Source organism: Rhinolophus sinicus, linkage group LG11, assembly GCF_036562045.2.
Source record: "Rhinolophus sinicus isolate RSC01 linkage group LG11, ASM3656204v1, whole genome shotgun sequence".
Classification (NCBI taxonomy): domain Eukaryota; kingdom Metazoa; phylum Chordata; class Mammalia; order Chiroptera; family Rhinolophidae; genus Rhinolophus; species Rhinolophus sinicus.
In genome coordinates, this window is record NC_133760.1 from 61,122,671 (window position 1) to 61,146,981 (window position 24,311).

At 36.9% G+C, this 24,311-nt stretch overlaps 1 protein-coding gene and 1 pseudogene across 13 annotated transcripts in view; one reads left to right on the forward strand and one right to left on the reverse strand.

Annotated features, from left to right (window-relative positions):
* The window catches only part of DGKI (diacylglycerol kinase iota), a 376,792-nt gene that overhangs the window by 215,403 nt on the left and 137,078 nt on the right, over positions 1–24,311 (forward strand). For all 13 annotated transcript variants that reach the window (XR_012490351.1, XR_012490352.1, XM_074315319.1 and 10 more), the window contains 5 exons: positions 5,470–5,525; positions 6,495–6,557; positions 10,238–10,311; positions 12,753–12,864; positions 23,107–23,306. Coding sequence is in view for 11 of the 13 variants with exons in the window: in XM_074315319.1 (XP_074171420.1) it covers positions 5,470–5,525; positions 6,495–6,557; positions 10,238–10,311; positions 12,753–12,864; positions 23,107–23,306 (505 nt within the window). In the remaining 2 variants the exon portion in view is untranslated. The remainder of the gene's footprint in view (positions 1–5,469; positions 5,526–6,494; positions 6,558–10,237; positions 10,312–12,752; positions 12,865–23,106; positions 23,307–24,311) is intronic.
* LOC109457176 (histone H2A.Z) lies at positions 10,933–11,318 on the reverse strand (annotated as a pseudogene).

The window sequence follows — 24,311 nt, forward strand, 5'->3', positions numbered from 1 at the left end:
ACATCTGAATAATTTGGGTTTCTATATTTGATCGGAAAGAAGGTACACTTCATTTGATTGGCAAACAGACGTGCTTTCTTATTCTTCTCAAATTGGCTATACCATGCATTGTTGAGCTGTTCCTGCTTTTGTATCAGAAGTACAATGGTTTGAACAGAATTTGGAGGTATAATAGGACGGGTCATTTAATTGCCCAGTACTTTGATTAATATTGCACTGTGGTGGTGCTGGAAGACGTGCATTGAAAATATTTCAATCTGTTAATCTAGAGCAATGTTAACAATGATTATGGTTGTCAGGTGGCAAAGTCTCACTCTGCTGGCGACATGAATCTGATTGCCATTTTTTTTGGACATGAAAGATATTAAATACATCAAACTTTTATTTGAGATTGGATGCTTAAATTTTGGGGCATTATGGAAATTATTATTCAGAAGAGTGGAAACTTATGCTATAAGGTCAAGGAAATACAATTATGACTCTAGAGGAGGCAGTATTTAATTTGATTTAGAATTACTACTGTCACTAAATAGACAGAGACATGCAGATCTGTACATTTCTAAGGATTATGAATGTTTCATGCTTCATATAGAGAGCTGACAGATTACTTTAACAAGATGTTGTTTGCAATGGCTTGCTAACTTCCCTTGTTACCATCGCTACAAAGCACACACTGCCACCGGGCTCTTGTCTGGGCACGAAAGCTCAAGTATGGTATGTCCTTGAAAAACTCTCAGTGTCTGAGATACTCTGTCTCTAACCTTCTTTTCCATCTTGAACCTCCGTGTGGAACCTACTCATCATTCAAGTTTCAAGTGTACCTGCTTCTGGAACACTTTCCCTTTCTATGTGATCTCCACTTCATCTCACACAGACATCTTTTTATAGCATATACAAAACGACATTCACTTTTTGTTTTCAGACCTTTCTCCCCAACTCTAAATTCCACGAGGGCAAAAGACCACGTTTTATTTATTTTTATATTCTTTGTGCCAAGTCCAGTGGCTGTCTCAATAAGTGTTTGTTACAGTAATGCAATATTTCTTTGAGGGACAGGCCCCATAAATAAAAGATAAATGGCACCAGAATGGCATACATAGTATGGGCAAGATTAGTTGTATCAGTTGTAAATAGTACAGGAGTTTGGCAGGACTGTTAGCAGCAGAAAGGTGTCAGGGGAAAATTTCCAGAAAGGGTAGATGAAAGGAGATGAAGGAGGAATGTGATTGAGACAAGAAGTAAAGCAGGTGAGGATATTTCAGACAGGAAAGAAAAGTACAGCGGGACAATGAGCGTGTGGTAAAGATGAGTTGGATGACCAATTATTACATAATGAAAGATTTTTGCATTGGTGTGAGAAAAACGAAGATAACATTGGTGAAAATATTTGACCTTAATGGGAGATGATGTTGGAAAAAAGATTTTGAATATATGCAATTTAAATTGAAGATGGCAATGCTATTGCATGCATTGATTTTGGAGTCATTTATGTATACATTAGTGAAATCTTAAAATTGGGTAAGTATTCAATGCAGTGAATATGGAAGATATGTAAACTATCTAGGGTTCAATTGCTTATTGAGTTTTATAAACATAGTATTGAACTTATATTTCTGAATATCTCCCTCATATGCAGAACTAATTAATTACAGACAAAAGTAGGATTTACGATCTCATTCTGATGGCACATATGTTATTGTGTTGTATCTAAAGATGGGAATAATATATTAAATCAATGGAATGGATGATACCCTGAGCCTCATCATCATTATAAATGAATTACATCCAGAGCCAAATCATTTAGATGATTTAGATGATGAGATTTGGGAAGTCTGAGCTAATGAGATTTAGATGAGATTTTTGGATTTTGAGTTGATGCTATAATGGGATGAGACCTTCAGGGACCTTAGTGGGAGTGAATGTATTTTTCCTATGTGAAGGATGTGAATTATGGGGGCCAGAGGGTAGATGATGGTAGGTAGAATTTTGACCTCTGTGACCTTTGCCGTTTGGTGTCATGCTTGTTGGTTATTTTTTTTATGTCATGCTTGTTGGTTATATTGTTTTATGTGGTAAAAAGACTTTGTTGGTGATATTAAGGTTAATAATTGAGTGACCTTAAGACAGAAAGATAATGCTGAATTATCTAAGTGGGCCCAATGTAATAATGAAGCCAACAGCCAGCAAAAGCATGAGCCCTTAAAAGCAGAAGTAGAAGGTAGAACAGGAAGTCAGAAAGATGTTGCAGAAGGGGAAGTCAGATAGATTCAAAGTGTGAGGAGGACTTGATATGCCATTGCTGGCTTTGCCAAAGAAGGGAGGATCACAGACCAAGGAATGCAGGAGGCTTCTAGAAGTTGAGAATGGAGCCAAGCCCACAGCCAGCAAGGAAAAGGAACTTTCCTCCTACAACTGCAAGGATATAAATTTTGTCCATAACCTGGATGAGCTTAGAAGTGAATTCTTCTCAGAGCCACTCAGTAAGAGCTCCACAAACTAACACTTTGATTTTGTCCTGGTAAGACCTGAAACAGAGGACCCAGGAGAGACCAGTCCAGACTTTTGGCCTCGAGAACTGTAAGAAAATCAGTGACTATTTTAAGCTGCCAAGTTCGCAGGAATAGAAAACTAATACAATTAACATTTGTGTCCAATCTGATTATAAATAGGTTCATGGCACAGACACACATGTTGAGTGTTTGGATCTCACTATCTCACACCCTCTTGTTGTGAAAGAGGAAGATGGGCAGGCAGCCTAGAGCCTAGGAACTGCAGCAAGAAGCCATAGATACTTCCACTCTTCGGGCCTTGGGATGCTTTGAGTATTATTGGCATTTCTTGAGAATGACCTTTCATGGTTTTCTTCCTACCAGTTAATGGACACAACTTCTTTAAGGAACAAGAGCCCTTAAACTTTCTTACTGGCCCTTTCCCAATTTGTTATGTCCCCTTCTCTTGATATAATTGGGGTCCACATCCCTTGGTCCACATCCCTTGGTCCACATCGCTAGAATCATATTAACTCTTATACGTACACAGACATATTCAGCCACTCAACCCCTTCCTTCTAATAGCCAGTGAAGACTGACTAAAGGCTGTTATTTGTCGCTCTTGCTTGCTTTCTTGAGGCCTGGCTTCCACAGGGAGTGGCACAGCCTTTACAGTAGCAGACATCTCCCTTGGCTGCAGCCAACCATGTTTCGAAGTCTGATTTGTGCTTCAAAGAGGGTAGATGTGAAAACAGCAAAAGAGTCCGGTCACCAAGGCAGGCTCAACCTGGGAGTCAATATGTGTATACGTTGGAGCAGAGACAATGATAAAGACTTTACCTCACGCCTTTCCTACCCTCGAGGCCGAAGGAAATGTGGGATTCCCTTACCTCTTTATTTTATGTCTTTCTGACACCTCTCTGGATGCTAGCATCTTGATCTCTGTTTTTTAGGTTTACTTACTCAATCGACTTTTATCCAGTTAAATTACATCTGAGGTGACTTTTCATCAGCTGTGAGATTGACATCAGTGAAAGCTCAGTTTATTTCTTAATGCTGGTCTTTTTGGGTCCTACAGAATATTTTCTATGTGATCAAAAAAGCTATTTCTTCAAAGGGAAAAAAAAAGCTTTTCAGTTCTTCAAGGTTCATAGGAAAATCTCAAGAAGATGTGGATATTTTCCAAACCGTACATTGTTAAAAAAAAAGATACAGGTTGATAGTTGGTGTGTGATTCATTTAATAACTGTGAACATTGGTGCCCTGAAGAAGTTCTGAGCTAGAACTATGGCTGTCTTTTTCCATTTCTCATTATAACTTGCTCAATAGCTGGATCTGTGTTTTTTTAAAAAAATTAGGGCCTATGTATCTATGATAAATTGCATAACAACAAAGATTCTCATTTTGTCTCTGGTTCCATAAAACAAGAAAGAGTTAATACAATTGAAAAGGGAACCAAGCCAACTCTGAGTCAAGAAAACAACACAAAAAAAACAAAAAAAGGTTAAAAACATGTCATTCAACAGCCCAATTAATGCTGAAGAAGGCCCAGACCATAAAATAGTCCACTCTGGAGCCAAGAATGGGTATCAAGGAGGTAGAACACTTAATACCATTTTTATCTTCTTTTTGTTTACTATATCCTATAAATTAATGTTTTACTTTGTGTTTTATTTTGTTGCTAGGGTGACAGTGCTTAATTTGGTAGAAGAGAGTAAATGGTTACTGAGAGGTTTGAAATACAAGAATTGCAAATAGATGACGAGAACGTCAAAAACCAATCTATAAAAACAGTACCTTTTTTTGAAGTTTGCACACCTTAAGCGAGTTTCTGTGTCTAATGCTAATATTATGTTCTGATAATCATGAAAATAATTAGTAATTGTGCAGAATTATTTCCTGAGATCTTGTAGCTTTTATTCTACCCAGTCTTAGTGAGGGAACCCTTTGCTACTTTTCTTCGTCTAGACAACAGCGTTTGGGATTTGCCATTCAAATATAGAGTTAGGACTTACAGAGAGTTTCAGCTAGTCAGCCAGCTGTCTAATAAGAAATGACTTAGAAAAAGACGTAGCCTTAAGAAGGGGTTAGTGAGCATATTGAATAAAATGGCAGAAGGCAAAAACCTTGTCAGTGGGTTCCTTTGGAATGTCTTGGAATTGTATTAGAAAGCATGTAAGGAAATAATAACATTTCATTTAGAGATTTTATAAATCCCTTGAATTCATATGAAAAATCTGTCAGGTCGATTCTTATTTAATCTTTTCGTGGTCCTCAACCTGTACAACATGTAGGAGCAAACTCACAATTAAACCATTGTTTTCAGCCAGAGCCTTTGCTGTCATAGGCCCTGAGTCCATACAGCTGGTGATTGCATAGATATTTATATATCTCCACTAAATCAACTGATTCTTTAAGGTTTGTCGCAAACGAGTGTAGAGGGTAGGGAGGAGTTTTTGCAAAATTTGAAAGAAAATTCTCAATTCACTTGTTATTCAAATTCCCTATATTTACTTGTATTTGGAAGCTGCATACATAGTAATGGAAGCCGTGACCTATGGAAATCAAAGCAAACCATCACTCTTCCACCTCCCTCCTCTTCCCCTATCAGCCCTACGCTGGATCCCTGCCAGTCCTCTATTTTAAATAGAGTCCAGAGTATTTCTCCTTCTACTGTGCATGGGACGCACCTGGAGAGCTTGCTAAACAGACTCCTAGACCTCACACCCCAGACATTTCAGTTGTGCAAATCTGGGGTAGCGCATTCTTTCTAGTCTTCCCCTTGATGCTGATGCTACTAGTTTGGGGCTACATTTCGTAGCAACAGTGGACAACAGTGACAACTGCCTGTAACTAGGGGAAAGATGATAGTGAAACTGTTGGGTCTGTTGGATCTGTGGAAAGGGAGGAAATAGGGGTGCTTCTCTAAGTCTACCTTTAATGAGGTTTCTATAACAAAACTCCCTTTTCCATTTCACAGAAGCAAATCCAGAGAAATTCAACAGTCGTTTTCGAAATAAGATGTTCTATGCAGGGGTGAGTGTATATTTCATTTTATAATTATTACATATTACTACTAATTCATTATGGGTAATAAAGTTGCTAACTATATTAAGAATGATTACCTACAAATCTTGGATGTTTACATGCAAGTCTATGTATGATTAATGTTTAATGTCTTGGTTTAAGACTAAAGGTAAGGAGGTAGGTCTTAAAAGTTAGTTGGCAGAAAAAGAGCTGGTATCCATCGTCTGTGAACTTAAAAGCCCTGAGGTTCATGTTGTACTGAGGAGATGATATCCAATGAGTGATATGAAAAACAAACATCGAAGCCAACCTAGAGAATGGGGAAGATAGGTAGATTGAAAAATGTATGGAAAATCTTGGGTGAGAGTGTAGTTTTCACAGGAGTACATGTGCATTGCTATTTCGATGAGAAATTAGCAGAGGATGGGAAGTTTTTAAAATGAGATTGGGGTGGGGTGGGGGTGGCTTCTTTGTTTTTTCCTTCTGCTCGAGAACATCCTGGGGATGAATGGCCAGAAAGGAAAAAAAAAAAGGCCTCCAAAGTATTGATATTTTTTTAAAGTGTCATTTAAATTTATACCACTGGGAAAAAAATTACACCACTGGATTGAGGTTGAAACAACAGAGGAGTGAAGCAAGGCATTCTCAGGGGCAAGTTAAAGATTATATCAGCACCTAGTGGAGAAGTAGGAAGGTCAGGAAAGGTAGTCAGAATAAATCTTCAAATTGACCATTGCACTTATGTACTTTTTTACTCTCCTACTGTGATCTTAAAGGTTATTATTGGTTATAGTTTGAAACCAAAAAGATTTCAACTTGACAGCCACTGCGCTCCTCTACATTGGATTTAGCAAAAGTAGAATTTGATTTTATATTTTTGCATAATTTAAAATCATTAAGAGCTATCTATAATAGAGAAGCAAGGATTTGGCATTACCGTGTGATTAAGAACTTTTTCTTTATTTCCTGGTGGTATAGGCAGCTTTTTCTGATTTCCTACAGAGAAGCTCCAGAGATCTATCCAAACATGTTAAAGTTGTTGTAAGTATTGAATGTGTTGACTCATTTGTTTTGAACATGAATTATGTGTGTCACAAAAAATGAACCCTAAATACCAGTGTATAGACTGAGATTAATCAATGAACTTTAGAGATCATTTAGTGTCATTCATTAAATTGACATTTATGAGCATTTAACTGTATGTCAGGCACTCTCTTGGTTGCTGTGATGAAGATAAATAAGACGACTAGTGTCGTTCCTGCATAAACTCACAGTTCGGTCATGGAGAAGAACACGTAAATTATTGCAGAACAATATAATAAATGCTGTCATTCAGCTACGTGTCTAATATGGAGGTAACACAAAGGGAGGAAATGAAAACTGACCAAGGTGGGGGTCAGGACCACCTTCATCAAAGAAATGGTGCTGAGCTGAGTCTTGAGGCAGAGTTAGATGCTCACCAAACAAATATCTTTATTCCGGGGCTGTGTGAGGAATCTCCATTTTCGAAAAGTGCTTTGATATCATTATTTGTGATGACTCGCTGTCTAACCTGGTCAGGGTTCTTTATCACTGAATGGATATTTTTGTGTGTGTGCTGTTTCTTCTGTCCAAGGGGCTCTGTCCAAGATTCGGGGGACACAATGCTTAGAGGCGAGGGACAGGGGAAGTTATCTTTCCTCTAGGAGATATATTTTTAAATAGCATACAATTGGTTATTAAGAAAGACATAAAATGTTTTCTTACAGTGACCGAGTTAAAGAAGGAATGGACAGGACTTTGTTGCACATACTTGTATACGTAAAGGAAAAAAGAAAGACAGAAAGAGAAAAAAATATAGATGGCGAAGAATGAATGGGAATATAGCAATGCTTGAATTTATCATGGCATGCGTAAAGAATAGAATCTGTGACAAGAGGGGACAGAATAAAAGATATACATGAGAATAAAAAAACTACATAATCTTAAGCTAACGGATATACAGAGGAATACAGAGGAGCATGACAGGATGCAAATTTCTAAATTTTATGATCACCAATAAAGCTTATATGAGACATGAACCTCCTAAATCAGTTAAAACTGGAGACAGAGGCTTTTACCCTGGTGCTATAACCCTCAGCATCACTGCCAGATTCTCATGCAGTGAGTGGCAATGAAAAGCAAGGATCTTTTACTAGTAGTGACTCTTGAAAACTGAAATACTGCCTTCTGCAAGCTAAATACATGAAAGACACATGATCAGTCCATTGAACTATGAAGATCTTTATTCTGGTAAAATTATGGCTGTTAAATTTAAGCAGCAGCAACATTACCTCAAACTTCCCATTTCTTCAGCTGCCCCCCGCCCCAGTCAGAAATACTTTCCTATTCCTTCCACTATTTCTCACATTTAGAAGAATATCAGTAGCACCTGCCCAAACAACCAAAGAGTGGTAGGCAGTAGCCATATTGAATGACATCCTCTGTTCAAGTCAGCTGTATTGAAATTAAAGTCTGTATACTTCCTAACCACTAGAGAGTTTTCCTTTCACATGTGACAGTCCTCTTAATGATAAATGTCTCATACATGAATAGCTACATAGCAGGGATCAAAACAGCTTGCAGAGAGGCCAAGATGGCAGCCAAATAACTAGGAAAGCTTTAATATCAGTCTGTATGTATAATATTCCAGGTGGATTGGTGTATGCAATCATATCCTTTCTTCTGAGGAGAAAAAACATCAGAAACTAAGTCTAGACATTTGAAATGCAGTTCCAAGTCTACCTTTATGAGGTATATGACTTTCAGGGAATCATTGAACCTTTCAGAAGAGTTTATTTTCTTCGTTTAAAACAAGCATAGCAAGACACATCTTTGAAGTGACAATTATTGATCATTGTGCTGTGACGCAAGGGTGTTTGTACAGTGACATCACTGTCTGTTTTCTTGAGTGTGAGATAGAAAAGATGGAAGGTTAGCTAGAACAGTTAGATATACGTATCACAACAGAGTATCTTATCTATTGCTACCGTGTGAAGTCAGTGTTTCTGAGGTAATAGTTAACGCTCTCACATAAATGTAAAATGTGTGTATCAATACTACATCAAAAGAACAGAGGACAATACCAAAAACCTACGTACAGCATTATTTTCCCTACTTCTGTGTTTTCTTGTCATGGTGACTTAGCAGGATGTGAGCTAGTACACAGGGACATATATTGCATGCAGATAGTTTCCTTTGTGTGTGAAGCAGAGAAAAGTTGAAAACTGCTGTTCTAAAGAATTGTAAAGTTTAAGTTCAATAATAGGTAAGAAAACTTTGTAAAGGACAATACATTGTAAAGCGCCCATCCTTATGTAATTTGAGGAGTTCCCAGAATCATTGACATGTTTCCCAGGAAGAAAATATTGAAAATTAAAAAGAAAGAGTTGTTTTAAAAAGGAAGAGTTGCTTTTCTTTCTGTAATGCAATGCATGCTATTAATGTACCACATTCTAGTTTTTAAAAGTTTTAGCTGCTTACAGCACTCAATGTTGGTAATTTAAGATGTCTACACTTTTTCTTCATTGGTATATGAAATAAATCTATCAATTTATTTCAAGTCCTTAAATTGGGAGATTTCATGTTTGCTTAGTATCCAAGAGTATTATAGAAAGACCTTCAATCAATGTCTAGAATATGATTCTTATCTAAATAACATTTTGAAATATTTTATTTAGGACTATAAGATTATTCTGGAAACAATTTTTGAGAACACTCATGAAAATTAGGCTGTGTTAAGATCAGCTGGGAAAAGAAAGGAATACCATTTATTGCCCGCAGAATCATTGTTCTTAGATTGAAACTCTTCTTAAAGAAATCTTTAAAAATTCACAGGGAGCTTAGGATGGTTTACTCCTCTGTCCACAGGAGAAGATGATGGGGAAATTCTGTGATGAATGTGTGAGGAGAGCAAATATAAAAACAGGCTTTATGCCTTTGACATTGAGAAATCCGTAGTTGGTGACTATAGTTTTCCTCTTTTGACTTTTGTCACTGGTGGTTAAATGAGAAGGGGAAATGAAAGCCTTTTCTTTGATTAGTCAGAGGATACAATCCTGAGGAAAGCACTAACTGATGAGGTAAACCACACACAAAAGTTTGAGGATAAATTGACCTGAAGCCCTTGAAATCCAAGGTCAAGTCCAGGCTCCAGGAGAGCAGCTGATCTCAGAAACCAGTCAGAGTCTATAAAATAGAATTTATAAGAGCAGCAAATCACTAATGGAGGTAATACTAATTTGTAATAGATACATTTTTAAAAGCTTCAGTGTATATCCCTTTTAAAGAATTTTCGAAATATGTTTAACATTTTCAAAATAAAAATTAATTTCAACAAACAAATGGAAGAAATCATTATACCCATGACTATTTTGCATCAGGTGACTGTGACAGAAATTGCTACTGCCTCAACTTGAAGCTTCATTCTTTTTATTCTTTTAAGCATTTCTAAATCTTCTAATGTCGACACTACAAGCCAGAACATCTAATAATAAACCAAGGTTAAGAATGATGGTAGTTCCTAGGTCTGGTAAAGCTACAATCCAAATGAATTTTCAATCAGAGTAACAGGATTCACTTAAGCAAAGATGGAGCAAGGGGAAGACCATGATATATGCTTTGTCAACCCAGTTATATTTGATACTTTTTTTAGACTTGTGACTACATCAAAATCCTTGCTTTTTCTGCTTTGATTGTTTCAGTGTGATGGAACAGATCTCACCCCAAAGATTCAGGAACTGAAATTCCAGTGTATAGTATTTTTAAACATACCCAGGTAAGCTCTGATTATATGGGTTCCTTGGTTTGATGTGAACTCTGTCTGACTTGAGGTTATCTGTTTTCATTAGAGAAAATTTCCAGGTACAAACAATGAAAATTGGTTATCTTAATGGCTTATTAAGTGTTTGCAGGTCTGATAATTTTGTGCTCTACTTGGTTTGTTTAGTAGTCTCTGTGGTAGGTGGGTTTTTGTTTGTTTTGCATGATATGGCATGCATGGTCCATTCTTTTTTTTGTTTTAGTTTGGGTTATGACCTTTATTGAACTTATTCACTGGAGTGGAATTATGTCTGTACAAAACCAAATGTTTGTTGCTATAACTTCTACATCACAATTAAAATCCAAACAGTTTTCTAAAAGCAGTAAACTCAATCAAAACCCAGTATTTCAAAATCAATAGCTTCTTTGAAGCCACAGTAACACTTAAATATGGTTAAGACTTGAATGCAGAAACTTGGTTGGTTGGAAAGCTAATTACACTTCCAACTTACTCAAATCGAATTACAAAAAGGCAAAATTGTGATTTGCACCGAGATACAGTCCACTGGAACCACCAACACTGGATAGCTGTTAGAGTATTTAGAGTCCTTGAGATGATAAGAAATCCCAGCATCCTTTAGACACGCTTCTGTTGTCCTTTCTTCCCAATCAGAGATTTGTGCATGTGTGGAGTGACACCGCCACTAGCAATTGTAGCCTCGATGAAAGAGTCTAATTCTTTATCTCCACCAATAGCAAGCTGCAAATGACCAGGGGTCAGACACTTTACCTTTAAGTCTTTTGATGCATTTCTTGCTAATCCAGGTACCTCTGTGGTGAGGTACTCCAGGATGGCTGCGCTGTAACAGCTGCGGTCATGCCCACACAGCCATGGCTGGTCGTCTTCGATTCCCGGTGTTGATGAGTACGGCCCACCGGAAACTGCAAGCCAGCTCTCTGCCAGTGGGAAACCGCCTTTGTCTTGGACTTTCTGGAGTCCTTTCCAACCTTACCATCAACCATTTCAAATTCTGCTGAGGCTCAAACAAGCAAGGCAGAGAAGGGGCTAGTCAGACACCAAGCCATATTCCACCGCTGCTGTTTAGTCCACCACTATGCAAACTGCATGGTGTATTTTTATCAGTACTTCAGAACCCCAGGACATGAAACGAAAAAAAAAAAAAAGAGAGAGAGAGAGAGAGAGAGAACCCCAGGCACCCTTCTAGAATGGAACATTTTAATTTAATTCTCAAGTTACTGATCCCCCGAGCCCCCAAGAATGATACACTTGAATAAATCTTCGTTCTCAGTTTCCCAAAAAGCTGTTAGGAAGCCATCCAGCCTCATTTTAGTGTGGAATTCATTCAAAATCATTGTCAGATGATTGCTTTGAAAAAACAGGATCAATTAGAGTAGCATTTTCTAACCAAGATGTCAACTCTCTTTAGTGCTATTATATATCTCAGGAGAAAGGGGTATTTAAGATTAACTAGTCTCAAAATAAGCACATTATCTCAGTGGCGTAAAATTAGAGTCTAGGCTCCCAAGCCAAGATTTTGGAAGGATGGGTCTATGACCCTTTGTTATTTGCCAACCAGACAACTCAGACACAAAAATCTGCAAATAAGTTCTGTTTGGACTGAATTTAACTAAAATGTAGCTCTCTGGCTGGGAAACCAGATTATAGTCTCCTGGTTACTTTTGGCAGTGTTCAGTAGGGTTACCTAGAGTCCTATTCCAGGAGTATTTTCATCTGAGTTGTTTAAGTGACAGACCGAGATTCTCAGGAAACAGTATTAACTTTCTTTAATTTTCTTCACATATCTCTTTTTCATCTTGCTTTTCTCCCTTACCTCCTGTGGATTCTTATTCCTCAACTTTTCCACTTTCCTTTATTTCTCCTTCCTTTGCTGATTTCGTATCTTTGTTTCATCCCTTCTTCACTCTTTATTCTTCAATTTCCTTTCCCTTCGGTAGGTGCAAAAGTAATTGCAGTTTAAAAGGTTAAAAATAATTCCAAAAATCGCAACTACTTTTGCACCAACCTAACGTTATCTTAGTTATGTGTATATGATATTGAATGCTTACCCACCTCAGTTCCCTTTCCTGTTTCTACTGGTTGGTCTTTCTCCAAGGCCAAATTCTGGAACCATCCATTCGTCACTCATGGCGTATCATAGAAAGCAGACATATATGCATCATAGAGTGATACACGTTGATAAAGAATGGGTTAGTAAAAATTTGGTTACCATGGAATTCTTGTGTTGTAAAATTATGGCTCATTTTCACAGGTTGGTATTTTGGAGATGATAATGAGTCCGTCTCCTTTTCTACTGGAAGGTGCGCACCAAGAATAGAAAACTGTTCTTACATGCAATACACATTGGGTTTAAGTTCATCTCTAAGGATACTCATGAGAGCAATGGCACGGAATCTGTTTTTAATCTTATCTTGCAGATATTGTGCAGGCACAATGCCCTGGGGGAACCCCGGAGATCACCATGATTTTGAACCTCAACGTCATGACGACGGTTATATTGAAGTTATTGGATTCACCATGGCCTCTTTGGTGAGCAAGGCAACTGTTTTATGGAAATACAATATGTTTTAGTCACAGAGCTTTTTTCATTTCACAGGACTTTGGTACAATTTTCTTTCTGCCTTATCAATGTATAAACTCTATTATAGAGTTGCTTGGGGAAAATAAGAACAAACAATAATTCTTTATATCACTAAGAAAATTGATGCACACTTGTTTGAACTTCAAAACTAAATATGATTTGTTAGTTTTCCAGGTTCATTTTTGAACAGAATGAAATGCATAGTTTTCGTGCTAATTGAAAAGCATTATGCCACGGACACATCCCAGCATGCCACAGGAACCTGCCGTTTGATATTTTTTTGATTCAGTGAGGACTTGAGTGTTTAGGTGAAAAGGAAAGGAGTCATTTGCCTTCATCGTTATGTTGTTTGCTTAAGCATAAGATGGGCATCTTCATTATCACAAAATTCTTGGGTACAGAAATACAGCATTATTGTGACATTAATACTCATTTGTCACAATACTGAGATCACCCTGCATTTTAATTTTGTTTGCTTGTGTTAAAAATATTAATTTATATGGTGTAAGCGTAGTTCCAAGCAAGTTTTGGTATGTATTTCAACTTATTATTGAATGAGGAAACCAGTTACAATTATGATTACCATTTTATCTGGTGTAAATGAGACCACACTATCAGTTTATAAAGCAAATTACAATAAAGTTGCTACTTGCAACCTTTGGTTAGCACTTGGTCTGTGCTATACCTTATGCTTAAAAGCAAGAAGGTTGTATTTCTTGTTCTAAACAGACCAACACATCTCTCTTTTTCACTTATCTCATGGATTTCAAATGACTTTTCCTAAATCACTTCTAATTAGTGAGGTTTAACAGAATACCATGTTGTGATTATGGCGAGAATATCCATCACCTGAGGCGGTGATTTTGCTGGTTCCATCTGCCATCTCTAGAATGACACGGTTGTTAACTGTAAAAGATTGAGCTGGGATTGATGTAATTTTCAGAGCTGTAGCTCACATATAGCTCTTTCTTTCCAAAGGTCTTTATACTAATTGCAGGAGAAGACTCAGCCAAGAGCAGATAGGATAAAGTTCAAGAAGGATATGTACCAGGAAGAATTCTTGGAGGTGACCAAAACAGCCCCAAACATGGCCACGTGTGTTTTACCCATTCATTTATTCACTGATCCAGTAAACATTCACTGAATGTTTCCCTCGTGCTAGAGTTTCCTAGTCCCAGCTGCGTGGTAAAAGGCTGTCAGGAAATAAATATTGAAGAGAAGATGATTGCCTACCGAGGCTTGGTGGTCAAAGAGAATGGTAGATACTTTCCCCACTGTTCTCAGGATCAAAATGGAAATCTTTACTTAACATCTTTATTCAATCTTGGCCTGCACGGTTGAGTTTCTCTTTGATCCTCCAGCCTTTCCCACTCTCCTCTTTGCTTTGTTTCTCAAGTAGCTTCTGAAGTCAAGCAGAGCTTCACACATCCCTTGCTTCTTTCACACCACAGGGCCATCGCACATGCTGTCTCTTTCTAAAACATTCTTTACTCTTCATCTTCTGTAACTTTTCCGTCCATTCTGTGGCAGGTTCTTTTTATAGTCTTTTTTGGTTTGGGTTGTTTTTGCCTAGAATTGTATAATTGGCATCTGAACAGGAAAGAGAAGGCAGACTAAAGCTGGGTAATTAGAGGAGAGTTTAATGGAGTTTATATCTTTATAAAATGTAGTGCACTGGGTTTATGAGATGCAACAATGGATGAACGGATGGTGCAAAGGCAGGGAAGCAGTCATCTGTACCAGAAAGAGAACTGTTTGGCAAGGACCACCTGAAAGGAGTAGCATTTGTGAAGCAGAAGCAGCCAGCCTGTGCCAGCCTGGCAGGGAGGGAGCTAGGGACATACGTACAGTGATCTCACTCTTGTTCTCTAGACCTTCTGCTGGTGCTTCTCTCTGGAGAAGTCTCACCAGCAGCTAAAGGACAAGGGAACCACTGATACAGGCTACATGGGTCAGCTTCCCAGGGCATAAAGGAGGGCCAGGAAGGGTGAGGCCCACTGGCAGTGGCAAATGGTAGGTCCACGACTCCGCTACAGAGCAGAGAGCCTGACACCTGTAGTGGGCCATGAGTAAATGTGACAGAATAAATGAATTTTTCCAGGAAAAGAAGAATGGGACTTGACATTCTGGAAAAAGGGAAATTTGTATATACTCAGAAGTATGAGAGATCATGGTCCACCTTGGAAACTATTACTAGTTTCATGGAGCATAAATGGAGGTGAAAAGTGAGAGTCATAGATGATTCTGGAGAGGCAGGCAGGGGCCAGATCACAGAGTGCATTATAGAATTTACCTAGGAGTTTTGACTTTATTCCTAGGTCACTGGGGAATTAGTGAAGTGTGTTTTTAAAATATTTGTTACGGAAAAAGTTCAGTATAAAAACAGATAAACTATTGAACCCTCATGTACCATCACATAGCTTCCGTAATTATTGCCTTATGAACAACTTATTTATGTCCCCACCTATCACCTCCTCCCTGTATTGTTTTGAGTCTCAGACATTACATCATTTTATCTATAATTATTTCTGAACGTGTTTTTATAAAAAAGACTTTCTTTTACGAACACAACCACAACATCATCTTATCTAAAAAAGTTAAAACACTAACATCTGAACATCACTAAATATTGGCTCAGTGACCAAATTTCCAATTATCTCCCAAATGTCATTTGTTTCTTGTGCTATATTTGTTTGGATCCAAATAAAATCCATTTGTTGTGATTGGTTGACGTGACCCTTTAAGTCTCTGTAGGTTCTCACCCATCTCTCTCTCTCTCTCTCTTTTATTTATTTATTTTTTCATTTATTTGTTGAAGAAACCAGGCTATTTGTCTTGTAAAATTTCCCTGAGTCTGAATTGTGCTGATGATGTCCCTGAGGTCTCAATTAACATATTCTTCTTTTTCCTGTTTCCTCTAAGTTGATAGTTGGATCTCGATGACGCAGACACACTTTTTCCCCCCAGATCTATTTTGTAGGTGGTGTTTTCTGCTTCCATAATTGGATAGGTAATGTCTGGTTCTCTCACTCTCTCTCTCTCTTTTTTTTTTTTTTAATAGTCTTTAATGATCAGTGTCTGGTCCAGGATTCATTAGGGACTGAAAAGTGGTGATATTCTAATTTTATCCTTCTTCATTTATTAACTGGAATATTTCTATAAAGAGTAATTTCTCTTCACCTATGAGTTGGTTGTTTCTTTATACACTTTGTGTCAGAAAAGCAGAATAAGTGATTCTGTTTCTTTATTTATAAATTTTCAAAATAATAAGTTAGTTCCCTAGCATCCTCTGTTGGTGACGGTGGTTTTTAAATGGCCTTGAATTTTTGAGCACTTCTCCCATCAGGAGTTTGGGTCTCTGTACCTTCCCCTTAAATCTGGATGGGCTTATGACTATGTGATGAATTGGATACAGTACAAGTGATGCCATATAGCTTCTGAGCCTGGATCATTAAAAGCCATGCAAAGTATGAGAGATATGGGCAATATTGAGGGTCTCTAGCAGGAATTTTGTAAATTCAAGGTATTACTTGGTATTTAAAATGTGTCACTGCTTCCTTTTTGAATATTTATTGAGTAGTTATTGAATCCAAAAATACTTCACTGAGTCCCCAAATGACACCCTGCCAGGTAAAATGGTTACAGAATGAACTGAAAGGTGAACCTTGTTCTCTGGGTGCCCAGAGTTTGATGTTGTGGGGAGAGACGAAGAAGTAAGCAATCACTGTCTGATGTAAGACTTTCTAAGAGAACGGCACGTGTGAGGATAGAAAGAAGTGAGAGCAGAGCAGTCTTTAGAAAACGGGACATTAGCGAAGGTTTCACAGAGGAGGCAGGAGTCTCTGAGTGAGATTGCCATGTGGCCTCTCCACAGAGGGAGCAGCCTACGAAAGCACGGCATGCTGGAACTACAACCATAATAGTGGCGTCAAGTGACTTTGCATACAGTGAATAAAGACATGTCTATAGGGACAGAGCAGAAACAGTGCGCTTTGTCTTTTCAGCTGTTAATGGGTGGATTGAAGGCAATGGTGTGAAACACGATCAGATTTGTGGTTTAGAAAGATTACGTGGAAATCGGTGTGAAGTGTGACCAGAATCTCTACCGCTGGGGCCAAGTAGACAAATCTTTGATGCCAAGGACGTTGGCATCAAAGTCCAGGTGAAGGAACAAAGAGAGCTCGAAGTCTGAAACAAGAAAGTGGGAATGAAAATGGAAGGGATTGGTGAATTCAAGAGTTACTTAGAGTGACTCATTGTGAAGGATGAACAAGGAATATAAATGAATCCCGAGTGGCTAACAAGGTCATTAGGTAAAGGGTACACATATATTAAATGAGGTAGAAAATATAAAAGAAAGAAAATATCGCCCCCAAAATGAACTGTTTTATATAAGTTAAATTTGAACCCCCTGTGAGACATCTAAGAAAATACAAAAAGGGACAATTTGAAATAAATGTTTAGAGCTCAGGAGATCCCTCTAAGGTGGGGGAGAGTATCTTGGGGGCCTATCAAATCCTCTTTCCTTACTTACTATCATTAGTAAGAAAGGGAGAAAAATAATAGTAGGTGGGAATTGGTGAAGAGAAAATGGAATCCTAAAATTATGTCAAATAATTTTTCTCTTTACATGATTTGAATAAAGTAATATATGCATACTAGCTAGTATCAAATGTGTGATTGAATCTCAGATACTAGTGACTCTAGATTGCTTCCAAGATAATAAAAAAATCTACCTAGAAAAAGCAGAGTAATATTGGCATATATTCCTATATTTTCACACAAGTATTCCATTATTACTTATATAGCAGTGCACCATTGTATTTTTTTCATTTAAAATGAAATAATTTTCTTTTCAGTCATTCAATTTCACATTTCTTAAAACTATTCTATTGATTATGTTTCTAAGAAGTAAATTGTTTAAAAACGCATTCATCTATGTAAAATGATTGTATAAACAGAAGAATGTAGTTATTTGGGAATAGGTGTGTGTATTTTTGTATATTTAAAATATTCAGAGTGGTACTTTAAGAAAGATTTGAAATAGAATTACTGGAATGGGAAAAAAGATTGTATCTTTTAGACTCTATCCTGTAATTGCAAATTTCACAGCAGAAGTCTTCAATTCATTTTACTGGTTGAGATGCATCCCTACTAATTAAGATGATTCTTCATTGGGTCCTTGGTAATGTGATTACCTTTTTGGATTCCACACAGATCATAATCACACATTGTAATGTGTATTTATTTCTGCCGCAGTTCTCTACCATTGTAGTTGTGAAGGTTCTTTCATTCTGAGTCTGTTTCAAAATAATCTAAAAACTTTTCAAGACAGTTCAAAGCATTATTCAGATTGAGGATTTGGGAACCTAATTTGCTATGCAGTATGAAATCCAAAGATTTCAGTCTCCTAAACTTTAAAGAGAGCATAACCAGTTTTCTTTTTGTTAATTGAAATGAAAATATGTAGGTTCTTTTATATTTATGAGTTAGAAAAGCAAAAGGTTACGCAGCGAGAAAAATTACATGGAGAAATTCCCAGGGTTGAAGTTGTATAGATGCCAGATAATACAATCTTTTATTTTTTTAAGGAAAAAGTAACATTAAATGTTTGGTTAGTTTGATAATACACATGAGTGTGAGAACTAAAAGTAAAAATATTAGTCATGATCACATGACCCATAACTATTTATATTTTGATGTATTTCCTTCTAATTGCTTTATTTCTATATTTTTAAACTAACAAGAAATCATATTATTATAAGTAAAATCCATACAATTTTATTTCCTTGACTTGTGTTGTTCAAGACCTCCAATATTATGTCGAAAATATTCATTGCCAGTGAATAACTCCTTCCCTTGAAAGTAATGCTTCTAAAGTTTTATTCTGAATAATATTTTCTCTCTGTGTTTGGTGGATGACCTTTGTCAGTTAAAAAAAAAAAAAGTTATTTTCTGTTTCTAGTTGTCTAACAAGTTTTTGTCCTAAAAAGCACTGAACTTTATTATCTTTTTCTACATCTTTTGAAGTGAGAATAGGGTTTTTCTCATTTAAACCATAACGTAGCAAAATTACAATGATTCGTTTTCTGATGTTGAATTATCCTTAATTCTTGCAAAAAAAACAACAACCCACAATAGATCACAATTTAGTGTTTATGTAATAGATCAGCAGGAGCAATTTTTGTGTGTGTGTGATTTTGGTATTTATGATTATAAATATAATTTAGGGTACAATTTTGTTTCCTTATACTGTTCTTATCTGGTTTTGTTATCTCAGAAACCATCGCATCATGTTATCTAAAGCTACTTATATTAAATGTCTTTTTTTTAAAGTTGGGTAGAATTACTTGTACAACATCTGGTCTGCTTGACATATTTGGTAATGGGGGAGGGTGAGATGAGATATATTTTTGATCGCTCCTTCAATTTTTAAAATTGGTTTAATCTATCTAATTTCTGTATTTATTACACCAAATTTTTCAAGTTTTTTTTCCCTAGAAGTTTCTCTTATGTAGGCTTTTTAAATTATGAACATGCAGGTCTTAATAACATTCTTGTATGATTTTCAAGAATTTCCCTTATTATTATTTATTATTTATTAGCTATTAGTTAGCTATCTTTTTTTGTTTATTAAAAATAATTTTATGTTTTCTATTTTTGTACTTAGTCGTATAAGACTACCTTGTTAGTCATTTTAAAAAAGCAAACACAGATTTCAGTGTTGTTGATTATCTCCATTGTTTATTCTCCTGGTCACTGATTTCTGCCTTGAGTCTTTCGTTACGGGGATGAGACAGAGTCAGGGGCTGGCACAGTGGTGAGAAAGGAAGGAAGGGAGGACGTGCCATTGCTTCTCTTCTCCCTCAGCCCAGGGCCCATCCTTTTCATGTGATAGCAAGTAGAATAAGGACTAGAGCAGTAAGAAGGAGAATAAGGCTTGAAGAGCGATGAAGAAAAGCATCCCAGGGAGGAGGACAGTGTGGAAAGACAGAAAATCTCAAGCCATTCCTGCAGAGTGAAGGGAACTTATTATGGCCTGAGAGTAATAAATGCAAAGGATGCACTGAACTCAGGGACTATTTTTGTTATACTCTCAGGTTATGTGCTACTAGAAAGCCAGTATTTGAAGGTTTTACGAGAGGAAGACATGCTAGGTCGAACAGGTCATTGAATGTCTGTAATTCATAAACCAATCTAGTATTCTCAGTAAATGATTTATTCTAGCAAATCATGGGGCTATTAGGGCATAAGCCTTAATAGGATGTTAAGTTTAGACCAATGTGAGTGTTGGAAAATAACTATTTGTGTTAGGTAATTTAAAAATTCCCTTTACTCTAACTTGTTCCAAAAATCATTCGAAGTGACTATGCTATTAATAACTAGAATAGAACTGTCTATCCTGAAAAGTTAGCTCTGGTAATTTCTCCTGTGCCTGTGCAGTGAACTTGGATTGACTCTGAAATGCCAGGGGGCCTGCCCTCGACACTGTATTTACCTGTACATGTTTGTGTATTTGCTCTTCTATGGTGAGGCTGAGAATATGGCTGATGTGTGGTCTATAAGCACGGCGTATGCCTTTCCATACCAAGGGCTTGGAAACTGTTTCAGCAATTGTCAGTCCTGTGAAACTCAGAGGACTAAGTTCTTACTTAGGAGCTTCTGCATTTTTATTTGTCGTCAGGCCTAGTCAAGCCTGGGGAGGAAAAGAAGTAAATGGGATTTTCTTTAGTGGATGAAGAGATATAGTTTGGTCAGATTAATATAGGGCGGAGACTTAAAGGCAAGGCAAGTATATTGGAAAGGTTCTGGAGATGAGATAGTGGCTCAAATCCATAGATTAAGTTAATGGATCATTTAAGTACAGCCAGAAAAAAACAAACGAAAAAAAACCTTAAGCTGAATACTGGAGGATGAGGTAATAGGCCAAAAAGAATTTTAGAAAATTCTCACTGCATTCCCCTCTGTTTTCTCGTTCTCCCACTCACTGAATAAAATTGTATGTAAAGCATATAATTAAATGCTTTTAACATCGAAGGTATTCAATAGTGATAAGTTCTTTACTTTTCAGTTTTTTGTTCTATTTTCTTTCCCCCATCTGTCCCTTTGTGGTCTTTTTCTCTTTGTATTTATAGATAATCATGTTTCTATTGTTCAAATTAATGCAAGTATAGAAATAATTCAAAATGTCATATAAATACAAATTTCTGTCAACCAAGTAGGTGAAAGTTGACTTCACAAATCTCAGTTAACAAGGTTTTTTCCCCCACTCATACAGATGAGACATATGAAACAAGCTGATAGTATGTATGGTTTTCTTTTTTCCTAAGTAAACCTTTTAGATTTTGGGCTGGAGTTAGTATTTGCCTTTTGGGCTAGAGTTAGTATTTGACTCCTTCTTTTAAGTTTATTTCATTATAAATTAATTGATACTCAAAATGCGTTACACTATAACCTTATTGAAAAACTATTTAACAGTATCTACTAAACTGTAGGTGTACTACAGTTTAGTACATCTAAACTTACGGCACAGCAGTGCTACTCATTGTATGTACCCAAGAGCATATGTATTCACCAAGAGGTGTATACAAGAAAGTTTACATCAATAACAGCCCAAACTGGAAACAACCAGAAGTTTACCAGCAGAATAGATAAATCCATTCTGCTATGTATTACTCAAAAATACTGATGAACAAAAGATGTCAGACACAAAAGAGCATATATTGTATGATTCATTTTATGTGAAGTTCAAGTTCAAGCAAATCTAGGGTGACAGAAGACAGAATTGTGGTTCCCAACTGGTTGGTGGAGGGAGTGTAAGTAGATTGGGAAAGAGCACATGGAAATCTCTTGCTTGCTACAAATTGTCTAAAGATTGATCTGGATAGAGATTTACATATGTGTACAAAAATATTCATCAAGCTGTATAATTTGTGTACTCTATGTAAGGTATAACCAAACATGCATTGTATGATTTTCATTTATCCTTAAAGAATAAATGATAACATACATATATATATATGTGTGTGTGTGTGTGTGTGTGTATATGTATATATATATATATATATATATATACATATATATATGTGTGTATATACATATATATATATATATATACACATATATATATATACACATATATATGCTTTTTTTTTTAATAAGGCAATGAAGTTATACAAATTTGCTCTCAGCAACAGACTTTTAATATTGGGTTGACTTTCCATTTTATGGCTACCATGGTGAACTGAGTTCTTATGTTTCATTTTGGTCCTCAGAGCTGCTTTACTTTTCAGAATTTTTTGATCACATCATTAATATTATTTTGCATTTAATTGATTTTATATAAATTAGAAGCAGCTTGAGTGGGTTTTAGGTAAAAAGGAAGAGCCTGGCCAAATTTGGAAATTAACCAAGGGTGGGCTGCATATTTAAATATTAATATATTTAACATATGAAGTTACATATATGTTATAATATGTAACTATGTATTACGTTTATATTTAGATAATATATTTTGTATTCTACATATTTATATTTAAATATAGTATAGAAGCTATTTAAACTACCACGTTTTCCTGAAAATAAGACCTAGCCAGACAATCAGCTCTAATGTGTCTTTTGGAGCAATAATTAATATAAGACCCAGTCTTATTTTACTACAATATAAGACCGGGTCTTATATAATATAATATAATATAATATAATATAATATAATATAATATAATATAATATAATATAAAATATAATACCGGGTCTTATATTAATTTTTGCTCCAAAAGACACATTAGAGCTGATTGTCCAGCTAGGTCTTATTTTCGGGTAAACACAGTATGTGCTTTATCTCTTATGTTCTTTTTATTTGACTTACATTGTTGGTTTTTTTTCAAATGGGAGTAGATAACACAAAGAACAACTTCTGTATTAAATTAATATGATTAAATTAAGACTGAAAATATATAAAAAGTGGCTATCCATTCGAATTTATGGTCAAGCTTCTCAGAAGTTTAGAAATTTTACTTTATGTGGACTAATGACTTACCCAAGGTTTCTTATTTTACTCATGGCTAACAACTTTCAATATGTTTATCAAAGGACTTTTGCTTCCATATAGTGGACTTGGGATTTCCAGCTTTCCTGAGTTCACTCTTAAGAACTAACTCCTTGCTTCCTATTGACTCTTTTTTCTGCAGGCCGCCCTGCAAGTGGGGGGTCATGGAGAAAGGCTGCACCAGTGCCGGGAGGTCATGCTGCTGACTTACAAATCCATCCCCATGCAAGTGGACGGGGAGCCCTGTCGATTGGCCCCGGCCATGATTCGGATATCCTTGAGGAATCAGGCCAACATGGTACAGAAGAGCAAGAGGAGGACGTCCATGCCTTTACTCAATGAGTGAGTCTGCCCCCTGCTTACCTTTCTGAACCCGAAGACCGTGGAGAGGAGAACGCAGAGCATGTGCATGGTGGGGACCTCACTGTGTTGAGAAAGGAACCAAGTCCAGGACACAGCCGTTCCTTGGCCTCTCTCACATTTTTCCTTCATGTTTTTTATACAGTGACGACACCCTTCTTTTAGAAATCATTACTGGATTGTATGCTAGATTGATGATGCTTCTTCACTGACCACCACTGCAGTGTATATTTACTGGGACTAGCAGAAAATCATTGAGTGATTCCAGGGCCATCCGATGCATCCAGATAAATGTGCTCTTTTTGGTTTGGTTTTAAGAAGGCAGGCCGGCGGCCTCTGTACTCAGGTCACTGGGAGAGTGTTGGTTTCTCCAATAGCAGAGCTGGATTTTTGGCTCACCTCTCTCCACGTTGCATCCCCGTCTGCCTGTTGGCAAATTGTCCTTTTCCTGATGCTCCCATTTTGGCGTCCTGTGTACTCTGGTGCTTCCGTTCAATTTGCAATTCTGGGTGGCATCCTATTGTCTCGATTTAACCTGACTCAACTCGAAGCTTAAACACCTAATGTTTCTATCCCACCTTGGCCCTTTTCTTTCTTAGGTGTTTCGTTAAACTGATTTAAGATAAGGTGGTAATGACTAGATATTCATCTTTTAGTGTCCCTTCATCTGACTTAAGGGTTGGAGAAAAAGATGGAGAAAGATGGGGATTTGGGGCATCTTTTTTAGTATCTTCTATATGTCATGCCCAGATGCCTAATCTGACTCAAGGTAAGACCATTTCAGTGCTCACACTTGAGTTATTCTTCTGTCACAGTGAGGGATGCTCCCAGATGCTCCTCCTGTTTGTGGCCTGTGATGCATGGTTACCTGTTTGTACTGAATGGCTGGCTTCCTCTAGTGTCTGTGAAGCAAGGGCATGCTTTTCCATGTACTTATTGAGTCAATATGACAATCTACAGACGTGCCTAGAATAAATCAATGACACA